The 20,534-nt window shown below is 47.6% G+C and overlaps 1 protein-coding gene across 1 annotated transcript in view; it reads right to left on the bottom strand.

Annotated features, from left to right (window-relative positions):
• LOC104406273 (zinc finger homeobox protein 3-like) overlaps positions 1-20,534 on the bottom strand; it is a gene marked incomplete at both ends in the record, with an annotated part of 96,430 nt that overhangs the window by 6,464 nt on the left and 69,432 nt on the right. The window contains 4 exon segments of the mRNA XM_010015207.1: positions 1-2,860; positions 4,234-4,336; positions 12,240-12,440; positions 12,648-12,781. The exon segment at positions 1-2,860 is cut by the window's left edge and continues 2,606 nt beyond it. Coding sequence (XP_010013509.1) covers positions 1-2,860; positions 4,234-4,336; positions 12,240-12,440; positions 12,648-12,781 — 3,298 coding nt within the window.

The raw sequence follows: 20,534 nt of genomic DNA, 5'->3' as shown, positions 1-20,534 counted from the left end.
AGGTTAGAAAGCTGCTCAAATTCATCATCCTTTGGATAAGCATTGGCATCAAAGAAGTCCTGCAGGACTCTGAGCTGGTAGTCAGTAAAGCGTGTCCGGGAGGACCGCTTGCTTCCCCAGTACTCCTGCTTTTGAGGTTCTGGAGACGGAGGCCGTGAGTCTATCTTCAGTTCTTCCAGGCTGGTAATGGGAGGGTTACTGAAGTTGTATGGGGAATCCTTGTTGCGCTGGCGTTCTTTGAAAAGAGTGTTCCTGAACCAGTGCTTGATCACCTTCTGGGGCAGTCCAGATTTGTCGGCCATCTCTTTGATCTGTTCCTCACTTGGGGAATTGTTAATATCAAAATACTGTCGAAGGACTCTGAGTTGGTCGTCGGTGATCCGCGTCCGCGGTCTCTTGTTCTGCTGCTGCTGGAGAAGGCTAGGGTTGAGCTGATGCTGGTACAGCTGGGCCAAGTCGGCAGGCAGAGGGTCTACGGGACCCAGCTGGGGTGGCAGCTGCGCAGGTAATGTTTGTAGTGGCATGGTTTGCATCATCAGAGGTGAAAAGATGGGGAGCTCCATTGGCATGGAGAGCTGGGTGAGTGGCACAGATGGCTGGGCTGGTGCGATTGTAGGAGAGGTAATTGGTGGGGCAGACGTAGGGATGGTAGGAGTAGAAGCCGGCTGAGGAGGTGCTGGAGGGAGCGGAGGTGGTGGCGGAGGAGGTGGTGGCGGTGGCTCTGGGGTCTGAGGCCGCAGTGGGTACAGTTTGTCATAGTGTTCTCTGTATTGTTTGGCAAATCTCTCTAACTGCTTGAAGGGAAAGTAATGTTGGTGAACATGCTCTTGGTGGCTCTTCAGGATGAGGATGTTTGAAAAGAATTTGCCACATGTGTCACACTCAAGCTTTTCCAAGTTCTCACCTTGCTCTGTCTTCCCATTCTTCTTCTGCACCTTCTGCTTGTTCTCATTATACTGAATGACAAGCTCAAAGCCAAAGTTTTCCAGCAAGGCTTTTGTGGCATTCCCTCTTGCATCAGAGGCAATACGTGGTGGCAGTAAGGAGGGCTCTGAACTACCGCCTGGTACAAAGTCCTTCTTCTCTTTGGGCTTTAAGTTATCAGGTAGAGACTCTTTAGATGCTACATTACTGTCTCCTCTCTCCGCACTTTCCCTTTCCCGTGGGGTTTCTTTTTCTTTCTCCTTCACTATGGATTTATTCTTCTTCTCAGGGTGCTGGCTCTGCTGTATAAGGACTGAGTGAGGTTGTGACAAGGAGAGCTGGCCTTGCTGCTGCTGTAAGAGCTGTGGATGGCTCTGCTGTGGGATCTGAACTTGAGCCTTCAGGTCCTCCAGCAAACTTGGACCTGTACCAGTCAATGTCAGTGCACCACTGGTGACAGGCAAACTAACTTCTGGATTGAGCTGGAACTCGGCACTAGGGATGTAGAAAGGAAACAAAAGATGCTGCTGTTGCTGAAGCTGCAGAAGGGTCTCAGTGGTCATTGGAAAGTGCGGCAAAAGTGCTGGGTTGAAAAGCTGGGACTGCAGGAGAGCAGCCTGCTGCTGCAGTTCTTGTTGCAGATGGGCCTGGACTTGGGCCTGGGCCTGGGCCAGGGTTTGAGCTTGCTGCTGCTGTTGCTGCTGCTGTTGCTGCTGCTGCTGCTGCCTGGATGCAATCATGTCTGCCAGCTTCTTTCGGTTTACCTCTTTGGGCTCCGAAGGGGAGGAGATACTAGCACTTACAGGGTTACTTAATGTAGGAATTCCCATGTTATCACTGGATACCTGGTTGAGCAGGCTGGGAATGGGAACTGGGCCTGAATTACTTGTGTTGGTGGCTGTAAAAGTATTACTGTTGGTAGCGTTCACTGGACTTGGTGTGGATGAACCCAAAGAAAGACTGCTGCTGCTGCTGTTGCCAGCTCCGTTACTGCTGCTGCTGCCCCCAGCCGCCTCCAGCTTGGCAGCGCGAGCCTTGGTTTGGTGCAGGACAGACCTCATGTGGATCTCCAAGGTTGAGCTCTGACTGTAGGCAACGTTGCAGGTGTTACACTTAAAAGGCTTGTTGTCTGGGCTGCTGGTCGGTTCAGGCTGTCCAGTAGCAGACTCTTGGAGGGCTCTTTTCAGTTTATGCAGGTGAGAAACCGAATTGTAATGGACCAGGAGAATGTTCTTTTGTGTGAAAGACTCCTTGCAGACTGTGCACTTGTATGGGCGAGATGGATCTAGGAATTTCTCCATAGTGAAGTTAGGACCCTTTCTGAAGGGTAAGGCCCTTTTTGGTTCTGAGCCAGAGTCCTCTTGCACTGACCCTGAATCGCTACCTGTTGGGCTCTGCTTATCTTCCAAGTCACTCTCCTCCTCCTTATCTTCCTCGACTATGATAGTGTGGTCTTCTGCAAGTGAAGGATCACCCATTGCAAGGAGGTCTCCATTGACCAAGAGACCACCATACAGCTGCTGAATGTCAGCCTCACTCAGCTCCAGATGGCTGGTTTCCAGGTGCTTCTTCAGGGCCTGGAAGGTTCGGAAGCTGCGCTGGCAGAGGCAGCACATGGTGGCCGCCCGGATGACATGGTACTGGGAATGGAGCTGCAGCTTCTCAATGGTTTTGAATGCCAGGCTGCACTGGTTACAGCGGTACTTGTAGACGTGGCGATCAGACACCGGCAGCTGAGGCCGCTTTGCGTGGACCTCATTGAAGTGTGTCTGCAGGGCTGCCGAGCTCTTGAACACCTGGTTACAGCCCTTTTTCCAGCAGAGGAAGCCAGAGTCCTCTCTGGCAGAACTCGGATCGGCTGGAACTGGCTTGGGATCTCCACTGTGCTCTGTGCTGTCCGATGGCAGAAGACTCTTTCCTGAGTCCTCAGGGATCTCTGTGAAAACAGAATGAGAGCAAACCTGACAATTACACCAGCACACAGGGGCAGATCAATGCCCTCTTTTTGTCTCTAATACATCCATGTGTTTTCTCTGCAAGATGATAGGTATTTCTAACACTTCTCCTCTATCTTCTTTCACTTATTTTAATAACAGTCCATTACCCTCATCATGGCCCATTGCATAAACCTACACAATTTACTTTGCCCACTTCGAATATGCGGAAATTGTTCACACACACACGCATTTCCTTAGTGCATTTATCGCCTTTAATTCTTCCTTTTACGTGAAGGCCGTTCAGCCATCTCTGTGTCTTTGCTGTTTTGCTTTGATGTCCTGCCCATGTTCCAATAAGAAAGTTCATCAGACTGAATGCAGTATTTGAGTCTTGGTCCTACCAAAGCTAGAAACAAGAGGAATGAAATTTGGGTCCTTCTGGCAGCAGCTCAAAGAGTGCTGTTTGAGGGAAGATGGGAGAAGAAGGAACACACACCCAGTGCACTGCCACTTATCCAGGGTCTAAGAGCACAGTCCTGCTGGAAAAGACAGCATGATATGGGTAGAGGCCAAAAGAGAGATCCCCTTGCCCAAGGCAGCATAAGCTACCCTGGCTGTGCCAGTGCTGACCCACCATCACTGCCTCAGGGCTGGCTGTCTGAAAGGAAATGACACTGTCTTCGTTCCCTGATTCCTTACAGACCTTCCAGGAGGGCACAGAAGGAAGACTGTCATTGCTTCCCTGCCAGATCCAACATCAGACTCCTCTGCCTACATAGAACTATGTTCTTGGGATGCTCTCATAGCACACAACAAATCCAGGACTAAATAGCCATGGATTTACAGCCATGCCTTCATAACGCAGCATGGCAATGAAAAAGGCTGAGATATGGGCTGGAGAAGGACTCCATCAGTTCAAAGCTCCCCAGAGTGTATGCCCAGAGACTGTACTGAGCTGTGATGGCAGTGGACCAGGTAGAGCAGAGATGGCAGCACAGTCTGCAGCCAGCAGCTGTCACCTTTGGCATGTCTTTATGGATCCCCTCAGCCCTCCAGCACCTCTGCTTTTCAGCACTCACACGTGGTCTTTCCTTTGCAAGGATTCAACACCACTTTAATAAGAATGGCCACAGTGGTGAGCTGTGCTCCTCAGCTCTGCACTGCCCTGCCATGTGGACTCCCGGGGCACCAGCCTGTTTGCGGCACAGATGAAGGGAGATGGCCCTGCTGGGCACTGTCCCACTGCGGTTTTTGGAGACAGTTGGTCACATGGAGTTCATCCACGTGGAGATATCCCCAGATACAGTCCCTGACCAGCTGATGGAAGCTTAGGGAGTGGTGGGACTCACAGACCTCAGTGACCAGCACTCACCAGGCTGCTTCCCCAGCTCCTCTGCAGCAGAGTTCCCATCTTTCTCTGGAGCGGCTGCTGGGAGAAACATGCTGCTGGGCATCATCACCTCAGGTGTTGTCACCTGGAGAAAGGGAAGAAAGGATGTGGGGAGAAGAGAAACACAGGAAAATATTTTACACATCTTCAGTGGCAAAATTAGACACTAGAATTGTAAAGTCAGAGGCGTCACTTTTCATGGCTCACTGAAGACTCACATTTATTAGACAAAGCTCACATCAGTCAAAAGTGTTTCTACAGTTACATTCTGGACATAATTAGCAGTGCACACTTGAAGAATAATCTTATTATTAATATTTTTCCTTTATGTAGAATTCAGACTTTGATCACTGACAATGTTTTGTCATGGGCTGTGAAACTTCTTGTGCAACCAATTAGGTAGATAAGTTGAAAGGCCCACCTTAAGCTGCTGAAAACATAATAAGGCCCCTAATTAAATCATACCTCGTAAAGTACACTGTAATCTTGAACTAGGGAGCATTGCAGCACTGTTTTCAAAGTGTATCCATGCAGGAAAAGGAGGGGCATGAGAAAGAAAAATACAAATAAGGAGAGAGGCTACAAAGGAAAGGATGAATAACAGAAGACTAAAAAGAAAGCAAACAGTCTGCAAGCCAGAAAGCTTTTGGTAACCCTTTCCTTGCCCTGACTGATGTGCTCCCTTCACCTCTCTTCAAGTGTTTGTCTATAACCTGCACCACCATAAGGAGCGCAGTGCTTGAACATCAACAGTTTTAAATAGCTGGAGAGTATGCATGCTTCAACTGGAGACGCTCTTTGAAAGAGTCAAATGCACACGCTCATCTTCTGGAAAACTGTTTCTTTGGGTGTACCCGGTCACACACAGACCATACAAACTACCCCACCAGCAATTTGTACATGGTTGGCATTGGACACAGGACAATGTATACCCTTCTGAACATCCAGACCAGTACCTGGCACCACCTGAAAAGCTGCCCACAGCTCTTCTCCCAGGGCAGCAACTGGGCAGACAGACCCACATCACCGTCAACATCTGTGCCGTATTCAGGTGCATGGCTGCCAGCACTGGTTAGGTGCCTGTGGCAAGTGAAGACAGCTCCACAGCTTGGAGCAGCTGCACGCTTCACCCCACCGATGCTCAGGAAGCACTGTCCTTTCACCAGGGCTGTGGTACTTGAAGGAACAGAAACCAACACTGAGTTGCAATGGTAGTGGTGCTTCTGCTCCCAGCCTCTGGCTTCTGGGGAAGGGAGGCATAAATAAACATTCCTAAATGGGTATGTATCCTAGCAAAACACGTTTCTCCATCCTTCTGTCAGATACTAAGAGGGTATTTGAACCTTGGACTACAGAAGAGAGTGAGGCTGTTATCTGCACACCGTTTACCTTGCAAAGTCAAGGACCACAAGGGTCTGACCGAACCAAATGAGCAAATCTGTGGCGCGGCTGAAGGTAAACCTATGCGCAGGACATGAAATCTTCCTTATCTATACATGTGTCAAATCCAAGCAAACACAGGCTAGACCTTGGCTTCATTAAGTGACTAGAAGCAAAAACAGTCCATGAAAAACTTCAGAAACAGACGTGGTGTAGAAGGGTTGCAGCCATCTGACCCGTGATGGGGAGGGGTGCTGAGGTCCCCCCTTTACTGGGGCAACTGGTGCACAGAGGTGAGCACTGGGTCCCACTGGCGTCTGCAGGAACGGCAGGTGACCCTGATAAATCACCGGGAGGGAAGCTGAGCATACCACATTCATTCCACCTTTTACTCTAAGCAGGAGCATCTGACGGCTCTGGGTGGTGGGCTGGAAGACGTGAAAGGTCACCAGTTAATTCCCAGTAGCAGGGCTTGGAGGAGGGGGATGAGCAGGATGTGGAGGGGGGAAGGCGAGAAGGAGCTGTCCCTCTCAGCTTTATCAGCAGGGAGAGCGCTTTCCTAGGATCTTTAGGAATTACAAAAAATAAATCAGGAGAAATTAAAAAAAACCCCAACAGAGTAGAAAAAGAATAAAATTATCTAACACCTCAGCTGCACATCATTATAGAAACTGTGGGCTTTTTATACGCATTACAGTAAGGCAGCCATCCCCACTACCACACTCAGTACGACGGATCAGTAATTGTTTTCATACACTTTAATTAGAAAAACTCAGATGGCTATGAATAATAATGGAAAAGAGAGACTTTTGCACTTGAAAGGTTGAAGTCAATCAAGTGTGAATGACGGCAAAAAAGAAAAAAAAAAGACACCAATTCATCAGGCCTCTGTTGTCTCGCCGTGTCTTTAATCATAATTCCTGATTGGGATTCAAGAAGGCAGTAAGCAGCGGTTCTTTGTCTGCCTTCACCTTCCGTCAATTAACTCTCCCCGAAATATAATCATCAACCTCACATGCTCCTCTGCATCTTAATCTGGGGCTCCAAACCAGTAAGTCCTGCCCTATATGTGTTTAAGTAATTACCTTTATCTACCTGCATCTCCATAGCCACAGTTCTCACCCTACTTCCACCCCTCCCTCTACAATAAAAGAGGTGAAAAAGAAAAAGGTGGGAAGAAGAAAAGAGGCTGTGGTGCACTGAATTGCTACAGGCACAAAATCCCCAAAGGCAAACAGAGAAAAGCCTTGGAAAAAAGTGCAGGAAACTGGAAATTCTGGATATCAATGTAGGGCAACTGCAGGCCGTCCAGCCAGCCACAAGAGCTGGCCCTGGGAAGCAAAACCTTGAAAATAAGGCACTGGTCTTGCTTCAGCAACTAGATCATGTCAGTCCTCTACCTGCTAAGCACCATTCAGGCTTCTCCTCAAAGTGCTGCCTGTTCTGTGCCATCGTTTAGGGCAGAACGACTCTGTTTCCATCCCACAACCACCCCTAAGCACATAGCACAAATAGAAAAAGTGATGAGAAGCTGCTGTATGTTTCAATCATTCTGCATTTACACTGGATTCCAGACCCATTTTGAACTGTTTGTGCTTTTACACTTCAAACCCATCTGCGGATACACCATTTCCTTGTACATGCAGAAAACATCTCACACATTGTGGCTGTTTTTAATATAAACAAATGCTGGGAGTACCAGGGGGCAGGAAGGTTTAGTAGACCATGGCCACTGACAGATAAACAAGAAGCGCTCTACAACACAGAATTTCCTACTTCAGATGTATTTAAATGGCATTAACTATTCTGGTGATAGAGGGGAACGTGTTAATCTCGAGCACAGCATGTGTTACAGCACGCAGTTGTTCAGCGCTCTCTACCTCCCTCTCACCTGAGCAGACACCACCTGGCATAAAATCCTAGCATCCTCCATCCCCGTTTCAGTGCCTCTTCAACACCAACTGTTTCCCAGTGGCAACGTGTCAGTCACTGTGAATCGTTATTAAAAAAACAGCCCTACAGATGTAAGTTCGACAAATGCAACTGGCTTCTCCCTTTCCTCCTTCTGCACATACTTGTTTTGCTCTAACATTAAACTGTACCCCCTTTGCAGTGAAAAGAGCAAAGGAGGAGGAAGTCTGGGCCAGAGATGTGGCAGCCCCTCCCATGCCCCACTTTGAAGCATCTCCCCTTGGTCTGTACTGGAGATGGGAATACTGGCTGGGCAACCTCCCTCTAGAGCAGACTGCAGAGAAGCCGAATAACTGCCTTAGATGGAAAGTTGTTGGGAAAAGTTTCTCTGCTTCCAAGGACCTTGGAATGAAATTCAGATCCCTTTAAGGAGACAAAATTTCTTTATGATGACAAGATTCAGTGACATGCATGGGTACCCCAATTCGGTGCCCATTTCTATAGACAATATGGTCCAGTGAGTGACTGTACAAAACACCCAAGGGTGGACACACCACATTTCCGGCCCCCCTGCCCCATGAGGATCCCCAGCAGATCACACATGTCCTGACGTCTGCAGATCTGTCACCGGTCTGGAGAACAACCTGTGGGTCCACTCCTCATCGGAGACAATCTGCAGCAGTGACACGCATGGCTCCTGCCACTACTGAATATACCAGATCTTTAAGATGATGAACTGCAGAGCTGTTATCAGCATGGGCCGCAGGCTCTGAGCTGAACACCCCTCCTGTGCTGGCCCTGGCAGCGTGACACAAGGATATTCCTAGCACGTTCAGTGAATTAATCTTGGACATGGTGAATAGCCAGCTCCCCTTGTGCCCTGGATCTGCCTGCTCTGACCTTCCTCTGCCCTGAGTGACCACAGGTGTGGACAGTCTACGCAGTTCCTCTGAAAATGTCCCAAAATGCTGAAATCATGCAGCTTTGAAAAGCAAATCTCTCGAAGGGGTCTGAGGAGATACATTACTATCCCTATGTCCATGCAACCAGAGGGAAACACACATGCAATGCAAGGTTCCCGAACCAGACAAAGGAGGTAATTTCCATTACAAAGAGAGAGAGAGGGTGCTGGAGTGAAAAGCTTCATTAGACTCAGAGAGGCAAAGCGATGGCAGTATACCAAGGTCACTTCTAATTTAGACCATCTAATTGGCAAACATGGCTCCAAATGGCTATCATCTCACAGGGCTCAGAATTAATGAAGCCCGATTATTTTCATTACCTTCATCCGAGATGGAGAATGAGACACAGACTGAGAGGGAAAGGGGGGAGTGAGAGGGGGTGAGAAGGAGGGAGAGAGAAAAATTGAATGACAGCAGAGGGGAGAGAGCAGTAAGAAAAGACAATAGGAAAGAGGGAAAAAATGTAAAGATGGCAAGAGGGAGAAGTGAGGATGGCAGGGACAGACAAGAACTACTCTTAAAGCCAACGGAGAACAGAAAAATATGGAAACACGGCTGAAACACTGGGAGTACGCCCTAAACCAAGGAAGAGAAAACTGACAACAGACATGATGGGAGAGGAATGTGCAGAAGGATAAAGCTGGCCGTGGGAGGAGGGAGAGCTCCCCGCTCCCAGAGGCTCTTGGGAATCTGTCCCTTCTCCCGGCTCAAGCCCATCAGTCTTGTCAATCGACTGTGCTGGCGAACTGCACTTCACCCTCATTAAGGGGCTCTCTGCTGAAGCGGTGCAGGCCCAAGATTGGCCAAGAGGCTGTTATGTGGAAAGATGGCGATTAGACCCGCTTGGAGCAGCTGTGATGCCACATGAAATGAACTTGACCACATCCATTCACCAGTCCCAGGGAAGGGAAGCTGCAGGAGATGGGGGGTGTGGGGAGCCCCGGCCCCATGGTGTATCCCAGGCTCCATGCCATGTGGGAGCATCCTGCGTGGCTCTCCCCGCCCTTCAGCCTCAGTACTGGTGGCTGGGATGGTGGTGAGGACTCAGGCATCCCATGGGACAGCCAGCCCGGCTGCTTGCTGATAGGAAAGGATGGAGCCTGGAACAGCCAGCTCTGGGATGCTGAGCACAAGCAAGCAGTGTTACTATGGCAACAGACATATTAGACACTGCAGGTTCCTGAAAGGCGTCTGATAAGGTATTATTAACTGGAGCCTCCTCCAAACACCCAGCGCAAAGACGCTGTGTCTAAAGGGACCTGGCTCCCATTTACTGGACTGCAATTCCCTTGCGGTGGCACCAACACGCGATTCCCATGTCAGACTGAGACAGGAATCTCAGCTAGAATGAACAAAATTAGGAACTTTTCATTCTGCCACATGACTTCATGAAGCCATTCTGACTTAAAAATATTGTCATTTAATGCAAAAAAGAAGCACCTGCTTCACCCACATGCTATTTGACTTGAAGCAAGAGAAGCAATCTTCCTCCCCACACATATCTCTGGGTACCAAAGGGAACAGCTGCCCAGGGCCAGTGGTAATGGCCAGGTGGAAAAACATGAACAAGCAAGAGGATGAGCTTCATGGCTATGCCAGTCTCCACAGTTCCCAGCAGAAGTCCTGTGCTCCGCAGCAGCAGGACGAAGCCCTGCTCCAGCTCAGGAGATGACTCACCTATGGTGACTGTCCTCCACAGAACTACAGTTGCTTTGGCTACATCCTCTGTGGAGTGTCCCTATCACCCATGGAGTGGTTTCCCTGTTTCCTGCAGGACACAGAGCTGCTTAGGCAGAGAAGATGGACCACCTCAATCACACCTGTTCCACACTGTGTTCTGCCAACAGCCCAGGACAGAGACACACCGTTTCACATCAGAGTAACAGATACCCTTAGCAAACTGGTTACGCTTGCTGGCCTAAGAAAGGGGCTCAGTTTCTGCCACTGCTCTTAAAAGGTCAAGACGTCTTCCACCAATTTTGGCAGAAGCTAGTAGGATTTGTTCAGATCCTCAGAAGGTATTTATACACTAAGAACCATGAATCAAATGGGATGCAGATTGCAGAGACTGAGGTCTTTGTGCCAGGACAGCTCCTTGGTCCAGGTACTTGAGTGGTGGGCAGAGTTTTCACTTCGTGGCAAGTTCTTAAATGCAAACACAATCTTGCCTTGAAGATTATACCAAAGAAATAACAGTGTAGAAATCTGACAATACATCCCATTTGTGAATTTAGAAGGGCTTTTGAAAATATGTCTTTTTAATTCTACCTGTATCTTAAACTGAGACTAGCAAATGGAAAGGCGCACTCATGTGAAACCTATGAAAAGGGAATTAATGAACGAAACATTCTGGGACTCAGAATGTTATTTACTGAAGCAAGTGCCTGAGTGCTGGAGAGTGCAGTAACCCGTTACGAGCACTTCTGCACCGTGACAGCATGTACTAGTTCACAGAAGAGGTCCAGCAGCTCCACGTGTATGCCAGCAGCAGAGAGGGACTCTGGGTCAGCAGCACTGCGTAAAGCCACAGCACAAATCCAGGTCTCACAAATGAGAACTCGAACACTGCACTGTTAATTTGCTACTTCTCACCAAGCACTAGCTCTCAAGTCAGATGAATTTCAGTTCCTTGGAGATGGTGTTGGAGAAGTATTCCCATGCTAGATGCTAAAACAAGGATGCAGGGCAGAACAAGAGCCTGGTGCAAACACACTTGTGCTGAACCACAATCTGCCATCTGAAGCTTCTGCTCCCCATCAGAAACTGCACAAGCAATAGCCATCAACAACCCATACACAAACACAAAGTTCTTTGACAAACAGCTCCAGAAATGGAGTTGTTACAAGTTTTGAGCTCTAAAAGAAGACAGATGACTTTAGTGAACTTTCACTCCACGCTTCAGTGGCTAACTTCCTACTCCAGAGAATTTTAAATGCCTATGCTTAGATTTTGAGTTAAAACCAGGCATTTACAAACACTTCAAAAACAGCACTTGAAGCAGTAGCTCTAGTATTCAAGAGTCCCTTAAGGTTCTACCTCCCCTGGGCCAATGGCAGTGTATCCCTTGCTTGTTCAGGTTACCCTGAAAAGGGAATTGTTACACAACAAACCCATGGTAATTTTGGATGGAGCAGCTCCTCACATACCCAGCGCATCTCACACAACTGTAACAATGACCCTCATTAAGTGAATGAAGCGCAGAACATTTCCTACACAATAGGACTATCTCCCTTCCATGAGATGAGACTACCAAGGGAAGTTACTCTTTTGGTTCTTAAAATCATATTTTAGGCAGAAACCTGGAATCTAATTTCCTGCAATCTTACCTTAATCACCCTGGCTGCCCTTCTTGGGAAGTGCTCATCAACACACAAGCACTTTCCCTCTGCAGCAGGAGCAGCACAGCACGTCAGCTACTGCATCTCTTAGAAGCTTCTGTGCAAAATGCTATCCCATGCAATGACCTCAGTAGTTAAAGGAAATCATATTTATTCTAATCTTTTCACAAGGATATTACTCAATGCTGAAGCACTGCCAGCTTCCACAGTGCTCAAGCATGGACAAAATAGTCTCTGTGACAAAACACAGAGGGATAGCAAAAACCTAGATGACAGTGCCCTGACAGATGAAGGACCTGCCCACTACAGCAAAGTCAGCCTGCACAGGTCAGGCCACCCCTTTACTCTTCATCTTTGCTAGGAAAGCAGCAGACATGCTTGACTACGCAGCACTTACCGTCATGATGAGCTTCTCGACACAGTCAGGCGACACACTGTGCAGATGGGTGAGGTGCAGCTGCAAATGGATCTTGTTGTTCAGCATGTCCTGGCAGAGCGGGCAGCGGAGCATGGGCTGCACCGAGTGCTGGGTCATGGCATGCACCCGCAGCCGATTCACGTCTGTGTTACTGTACTTGCAATATGGACACTGATACATCTGCAGAGCAAGACAAATGAATCATGCGCTTGATACAGCTGCTGCATTCCTCTTTCCTTACAGCTAGACTTTAATAATTCGATGCCTTCTCCTACCACCAGTTATCACCTTTCATCCTCCTTCTCCTACTGTATTCTTTGCTTTTGGCACATATGAAACAAATTACCTGATTGTAGATGCTCGAAAAGCTGGGTTCTTCTTCCTTACCTGCTCTGATTTGGTCTCCTCTGAAGTTTTTGACCATTTAAAGGGGAGAGGCGACTCAGAGCTGCTGGGAAACGATATTCGTTTAGAGGATGCTGGAGCCTCTGTCAGCTCCTTCTCTGCCTGGCTGGCTGGTGCTGCAACAAAATGAGATTTGTATCAGGACATCCCCAAAGAGGCTGAAGTTGGACAAAGACAGTACTTCATTTACTCTGCTGCTGTTTCTTCAAACACATACCAAAGACTTGGAGGAGGATGAGTCTGTAGACTAAATTACGTCCTACAAAGCATGCCTGGCCAAAATAAATTCATTCTTGACTATCTTTCATGGTAAGGGAACTGAGTAATTTTAACTAGAAGCAGAGAAATCTCAGCTCTTTCTGTGGGCTGATTACAACCTGTTAGGTGTTGCCATCCATGAGAAGTCTTGTTCTGTGTTCACACTGGACACACAAATGCTGGGCCAGACATGAAGGCCAACACGTCAGCTCCACGAGCAGTTGGACTGACTTGACAAAGCAGAACTCATGCTCTTAGCTCACCGAATGCTTTGCATATGAACACTCTAGAATATGTTTGCCTTGGAGGTGGCTGGAAGCTGTGGCCGTCAACCCAAGTGACATGTGGTCTGTGCTGGAAGCAGTGGCACATGCCAGGGAAAACTGCACACCTGAGGGTCCCACCAAAACCATGGTGGCAGAGATCCAGCCTAGAGCTAGTGCTGTGATGGGACTGGGACATCCGCACACTAACAAGCTGAAGGGTGATTTTATTTCAGCAAAACACAAAAAGGCAAATGAGCCCAGGAGCCAAAAGCAAAGCCCTTGGCAAGTTGTGGTGCTCTGAGAAGCGCATCCCTGACCTTTACCCCTCCCCCGAACCCTGGCAGCCTGCAGTACATAAATTTGTGGGACATCTATTATTTAAAAACTGTAAGGACAAGTATATTATACACAGCCCCCGTCTCCTCCTCCCCGAACACACATTCATAACAGTACTTTAATCTGTCTCGAATCGACTTCAAACCCATTTCGCCCTTAATGGGAGTTATTCATTTTCACTTGAAAGGTAATATATGACAGCTGGATATTTAATATGATGGATCGGCTGCCGATTAACAAGGCACTGTAGCATTCTTAGACCAGTCCCCCCATACTCTTCCCCTTGTCTCTTATTCTCTTTGTGAACCCACTGGTATCCACTCCTTGTTTCAGAAGATGCTGTCAGAGTAAGACACAGGCAAACTGCTTCCTTGTCAAACAACCCCCCATCCACCATTAGGAGCTGTATTTCAAAAGGCACCACATCACAGGAAGAACTCCCCATTTCTAACCACCTTCCCTTCCAGACCCCAACAATAAGTGTTCAGATAAATAGAGGCAACATAACTTCCAGAAGATGGAAAATAGGTACAGCAAAAGATAATAATACTGCCAGGGGGAGGCAGGGATCAGAGGAGCTCAGGTATTACTGACTGTCTCCTGTTAGACTTGGCCTTGCCAAAGCCTGCTTACAGGCGATTTCCTTACCTGCAGTGCTGCCCTGCCACGTGCCTGGTGTTTCAGCCCTGGCTGGTTCTGAGCTTCCATGCACCATGTAAAGTCCTGGCTGTACCTGAATCCAAGCCCACATGACTCCTCTGTGCTTCCAACTCCACAAAAATGTTCAGACTGAGAGTTTCGTTGTGTAGAACAAGTCTGCACAGTCAATGCCAGCTTATGGACACCAACACAGAATGATACGCTGCTTCTTCTCCGGTCAACCTGATAGCTTAAACCCCACACCCTCCCTGGGGTTCAGGACTGGAAAGTCATTAAAGATGCCTACAGGACCAAAGCTGGCTTTCATTGCTTCCTACTAATGAAATGTGGTTGGAGCACAAGAAACATGGCAGCACCCCGGACCTGCCTGAGCTGCTCCTCTGCTGAGGAAAGCAGTTCCTCTGGGTGGGTTTGGGGAGGCATAGGCCATGAGTGGAGCCAGTACTGTGGCAGGCGGAAGAATACTCTGCCTTAAAACACCCTAAACACACCAAGCCTTGTGTGGTGTGAGTGGTCCCATATCTGCTGGACACTAGCTGTAACCCCTGGAGTCACAACAGGGTGTTTCCTTATTTCCTTTCTACTGCAAAGCTGCCCACTTAGAATTAGGGCAATGTCAAAAGTAATGAAAATTTACTTTTACTTACCATTTCCAAAGTGCCCAGTTTTATTCAATGCACTTGATCCAGCCCATGACTTCAATCTTTCAAACCCAGAATTATTAATGATTGTCCAGACCCTAGAATAACTGCTCTGTTGCAGAGTTCTGAAAAATGTATGTGGAATATTTGTTCTAAGTACTGTTTTCTGAGTTGACAGCTCAAGTGGGAATTCTAACACTGAGACTGCAGTTTATCGCTGATAAACAGCCACAAAGTGACACATTCAGTCCATGTCAGAGATCACAGGAATTCAGAACTCTTCTGCCTGCAGAAACGAGGGCATGTGGCACAGCACCTGCAGCGGTCCCAGCAGCAGGGACCTTCGTCTGCACTGAGGGGACGGGACAGGACATCCTTGGCTGATAATGTCAAAGGAGCCTCGGCCCTGACTGGCAGCTCAGCACCGGGGAAGGCGGAGCCCAGTGCCTGTACCCTAACCACATCCAGCATCATTCTTAGAAGTCCAGGCCTTGCAGGAAAGAAAAGGAATTGGGGTTTAAAGTATGATGTACAACTATGTACCAGCATTTTTACTATTTTGACTATTTAAATGGATTTAGTTCAGATTGGCTGACCTTAGAGAAAAATATGCATTTCTCAATAAATGTACCCAAAAGCTAAGTGCAATTGGACAGTGCTGCTGCAGGCTCACTGCCCTGACACAGCACTGCTCAGAGACCTACTTGCCTTCTCACTCTACCCAGCAGCCTCTGCTTTTCAGAGGAGGAGGAGAAATCCTCCCAGGCATTATTTCAGAGGTGGGATGGGACACTCCCTTGGAAGTGGGGATCCTTTCCTTTGCTAGTCCAGAGACAAAACTGGCAAAGGTCCCCAAAGCTGCCTGCTCTCCATCCTGGTGGGAAGGGAGTCGCCATCCCACTTCCTAGCCTTCAGGTTCTTTTAGCTAAAGTACCACTGACAGCCCCTTCATCTAAACTTCCATCTCCCAACCCAGCAACATAATGGAAAAGCCAATTAAATTATTATTAATTCATGCTGCTTTCCGTAAGCCAGAGGTTCTCATCTCCCTGCATTCCGTAAACCAGCTTGCCACTTGCCCTGGAAATTTACAGTGGGGTTTCTGCTATCTCCATTGATTTAAGAAACACCACCCTCCCTGCCCCCAGCCTGCTGACAAACTCCTTCCTACCAAGTTCAGAAGCCAGCCTGGGAAAAAGTTTTCTGTAGGACATCAGTGCCCGATGGAAAGCAAAATTCCATATTTGGTGGTGCCTCCCTCCACAACCTCCCCTCATGTTTTCTTGGAGCGATTACCCAGCACCGTGAGCCCATGGACCAGCCTGACTTGCCTTGCAGAATGCTGTGGCTGGAAAAGCCCCGACGGCTGCCGTCCTGCTGCACCAATCTTATGGAGGAGCATCCTTCAAGGGCTGTGGCTCTTCTCCTGAATCCTGGGACTGGCATGTCCCGTTTTATCTGCTTTCAGGCACAAGCAGCCCTCACCAGGGGTGACGGGCAAGGTCAGAACTCCCTGTGCAGTTCCATCAACAGCAGCTCAGGAGCCCAGGACAAGGTTGTACAAAGTTCAGTGTCAGGCTTCCTGGCAGACAGTTGCTATCCCCCAGAAACACACAATTTGTATTAAGAGAGCAGGGAAGGTAATGCCACCAAGAGACCACAGTGACTAGCTGGAGCCCTACTGAAGCCTCCCCAAAAGGGCACCCGGGCACTGCTGCAGTGTTGCCAGTTTGTTACCTCGTTTCTTAAGTAATATATGGTTGAATGTTTCTTTCTGAAACACTGTCTGTTTACATTCCCTATTCCCTGAAGGTACCATTTGTTCTAATAAGATGTTGTAGCCATACTAACAGGCCTTTATATTGCCTGTTGCTCTACAGTAGTTTTTCAACTCTGAATTTGATAAATAACACAACTGCATGATAGACAGAAGTAAATACACAGAGATTTGCAAGCACAGTTTTGTACCCAGGCCTTTTTTGCCACCTTTCAGAGATCTGGCCCAGAAAATGGTCAAATAATTTATTTTTCTAATGCTGTGTCATACCTTCCAGCCTGCAGTGAGTATGAACAACTGAATTACTATTAAATATTCATATTAGAAGCCCTGGCCACCACCAGACTTTTCTGCCATGCGATGTACAAACTCAGGGCACCCAGAAAACCTCACAGTGAGGTGCCGGGCAGCACAAGGGGCACGTGGGGGCAGTGCTTGGCTTGTCATCATGAGTACCACAGGTCTTCCCCACAGTCCTGCAGATCAGCCCATCTCCTGTCAGCTCCTGAAGGAGACCCTGGGACCTGCCAGGAGATGCTGCTCCCACTGCAGTGCTCTAATGCAGTGCTGTGCTGCGAACCAAGAGCCAGGGCACCAGGGGAGAGAAAATGACCCATGCAGGCGGGTTGGAACTGGATGATCTTTAAGGTCCCTTCCAACCCAAACCATTCTATGATTCTATGCATGAAGTTATGGATCAATCCCAAGGGTTCTGAGCATCCCAGCTCTGACCAAGGAACAGGATTTGGTGAGGCCCTGCCATGCTGCATGCTGGGACGGGGGCCCAGATGCTCGCAGGCACGCGTGTGGCAGCAGCTCAGGCACAAGCTGACCTGGCACATGAGTAGCACAACACCCTGGCAAACGCAGCCAAAAGAAAAGGCCTGAACGAAAGCCAGGAGGTTTCCCTGCCCCAGGAGCAAGAGCTCCCTTTCTGCTGCTCAGAGGCCTGTGCAGGGCAGAGGGAAAGACAAAAGAACATTCCATCTTGTGCCCAGCATCACCCTACCTTTACAACGTGGTACCCTAACGCACTGCACTTTTTCTTCCAGCAATGGTGTCTAAGATGGTAGGTCTTTGAGACCATGGGAAATAATGGGTTTTTTTAAATTACAAAGTGGCTGGAAGGAAACAAGCAAAAACCTTTATATTTACCTGTTTTTTTGGTCTTGAGCCAGCTATCAATCTGTGTGAAAGTTACTGTTCAGTTCAGTTGAATAAATACGTCGTCAACTAATTTACCACGAGAATAGTGTTATCAGTGTTACCAGCATTATTCTCAGATTAAAACCAAAACACAGCACTGTATCAGCTACTGGGAAGATCATTAACTCTATCTCAGCCAAAACCAGGACACCCCTTCTCCGAGGCCTCATTCACACAGAAGCCAGGGTTGAGAGCTGTTCCATCCCTCACAGCCCACTCTCTCCCTGTCTTCACTCTGCTCCACACAATATCCCAGCCATTAAGTGCTCAACAAATGCCATATATTAAAAAAACAGAAAAAAGCAGCAGTGGGGGAGGGGCAGTAATAGATTTCCGTCAGGATGTGCCTGACCTGTTTTTTTCAATTTCAGTAATTAGAAAGGCAGTAGGCCTGTAGGAATTATTCATAAACTGCAGGAGCTGTGCAGTATACATTTATGTTAAACATGTCAAATCCGATTGAAATCATGCCTGCCAGCACCATACTCCATAAACACACTTTTCTGCAACAATTTCCCAGCTCTCGGCAGCCCATTAATACCTCCTTTAATAGCAATCTACCACGGATTCGAATCAGGGATGCTCCATTGCACTAATTGCTCTGTTAGGTGAGCATCATGGATTAAAAAAAAAAAAAAAAATCATTAAAAAAAAAAATAAAAGGCCTTCAGGCTAGTCCTCTAGAAAGATTTCATTTCAATCTATATTTTAAGTAGAGTTTGCTTCTTGTTTTTGTGGAAAAAAAAAAATCTGATATTCTACATCTATACAACCGGCAGTGCATTAAGAAAGTCCCTTTCATAGCTGGGTCACTGCAGATGAAGTGCTTCTCTCTAGTCAGAAAACACATACAAGCCCCACCCCAAATCTCCAAAGTCTCATACTGATCTACTCTGGTCTGATTTAGGCTTCAGCTGGAAACCAGGGTGTTGAATATTCATCATTCACATCCTGCCTTAAAAATGGAGTCGCGAATAGCCAGGATTTCTTTCCTCCTTGCTGGTTTGCTTGTGATAAATCTCACGTTAGTCACAATGAGCTAATTTCTAAAGCTCAGCCATCAGGCAAACAGCATCTTCCTTCTCCTGCATGGAGGGGATGACTCTGGAGCAAAGAGAGGGAAGCTGGCAGGGCAGAGACAGCTCCAGTGCATCCATTGGCACTTGGGCGCTGCTTAGTCCCACTGTTGGAGAGAGAGGAAAAAGAGAAAGCAAACAGGTCCTGTCTAGAAACAGAGATCACAACCCTTTCCTCTCCACGCAGTATTTAGGAGTCACAGAGGAGTGCTGGTGCCTGGAAGCACGGCTGGCTGTGGGAGCTGAGGAGCAGCGGGAGCACTGCTGAAAGCAGATAGCACTGCCATGTTCCAGAAACCTTTGAGGAGTCACAAAGATGTATGTGAAAATCAAGGTAAATTGAATCCCTGCTTGGGATGGCATTTTCCACATGTGTATTTTGATGGAAAGTATGGCCTAAGAAAATGTTCTGCTTAAGATTATTCCATTTTAAAATAAATAAAATCGAACTGATAGATTTATTTGGCAGCTGAGACTTTCTGAAAAATGTACCATGGACGCAGAGAAGTTTTTCCTTCCAGAGCTGACACCGACACAGGCGCAGCCTGACACATGTGGACCTGCAAACCACAGAGCAGCCGAACAGCCCTGACACATCACTGCTGCCCCTGGGAGAGGGAGCTTGGGACATACTCGACATGTCCTCAGAGGTCTCACAGTCTTTAAGAAAGGGGAAGCAACAATCACCCAGCGCACAGTCAAGAAACTGAGGCACAAAAGGTGAGTAAATTGCTATGGACCGTAACGATCACATTGCAGCATGATGAACAGAAAACAGATCTATCCATGTCCACTTCAACACACTATTTATTGACTTGGGGCCCGTACTTCTTTGTTGCCTATCTCCCACTTGTATGGAATTGCCTGGCTCAGAGGCACCTCCAAAGGTCAGCCAGTCTACCCAAAGCAGGATAATCACTTCATTCCTGACAGCAGCTCATCTCATCTCACCTTCTTGAAAGATCTCTGAGGAACCTTCCCAGAAAATCTACTCCAGTGCTTCACAAGCTGTACCAGGAGATTTTTTTTTTTAATTTATTACCTAACCTCAAGCTTTCTCCCTTCAATTTAAGTCCATTGCTTCTTCTTGTCTATGTCCTGAACATGGAGAACAAGTAATTTCCTTACTTTCAGAAGTATTCTATGCACAAGGAGACTTATCTTGCCCTCCTCTTTGGTTTTCTCTTTCTGGGTCAAATAAGCCCATTAATTCCATGTTCTCCTCACAGCTGATGCTAAGCAGACCATGCTCTGTTCTGGGTCATTCTTCCTGTTTGAGCTTTCTGAAATTTTTCATCAGCTTTCTTGACACCTCAAGCTCAGAAATGGACAGCTTTTCAGTGCTGGAGAAATGCACCCACCACACAGTATTTTCACCTAACACTGTAATTCCTACACTTGTTTTCAGACTGTCCCGAACAGACGTATATATATATATATATATTATAAACCCCACAATACACATATAGATATAGTCAAAAGTCTTCCTAAAAATACTATGCAGGATACTGGCTGCAAACAGGACCCTCTTCACACAGAAGGAAATCGGGTCACGTTGACATGATTTGTTCTTGACAAATCTGTGCCGACTGTTCCTCATCTCATTATCTTCCCATCAGTACTTACAAACAGTTGTTTGGTCAATTCCC

Source organism: Nestor notabilis, unplaced genomic scaffold (assembly GCF_000696875.1).
Source record: "Nestor notabilis isolate BGI_N333 unplaced genomic scaffold, ASM69687v1 scaffold16595, whole genome shotgun sequence".
In the NCBI taxonomy this organism is placed as follows: Eukaryota; Metazoa; Chordata; class Aves; order Psittaciformes; family Psittacidae; genus Nestor; species Nestor notabilis.
This window is presented reverse-complemented; position numbering and strand designations above follow the sequence as displayed.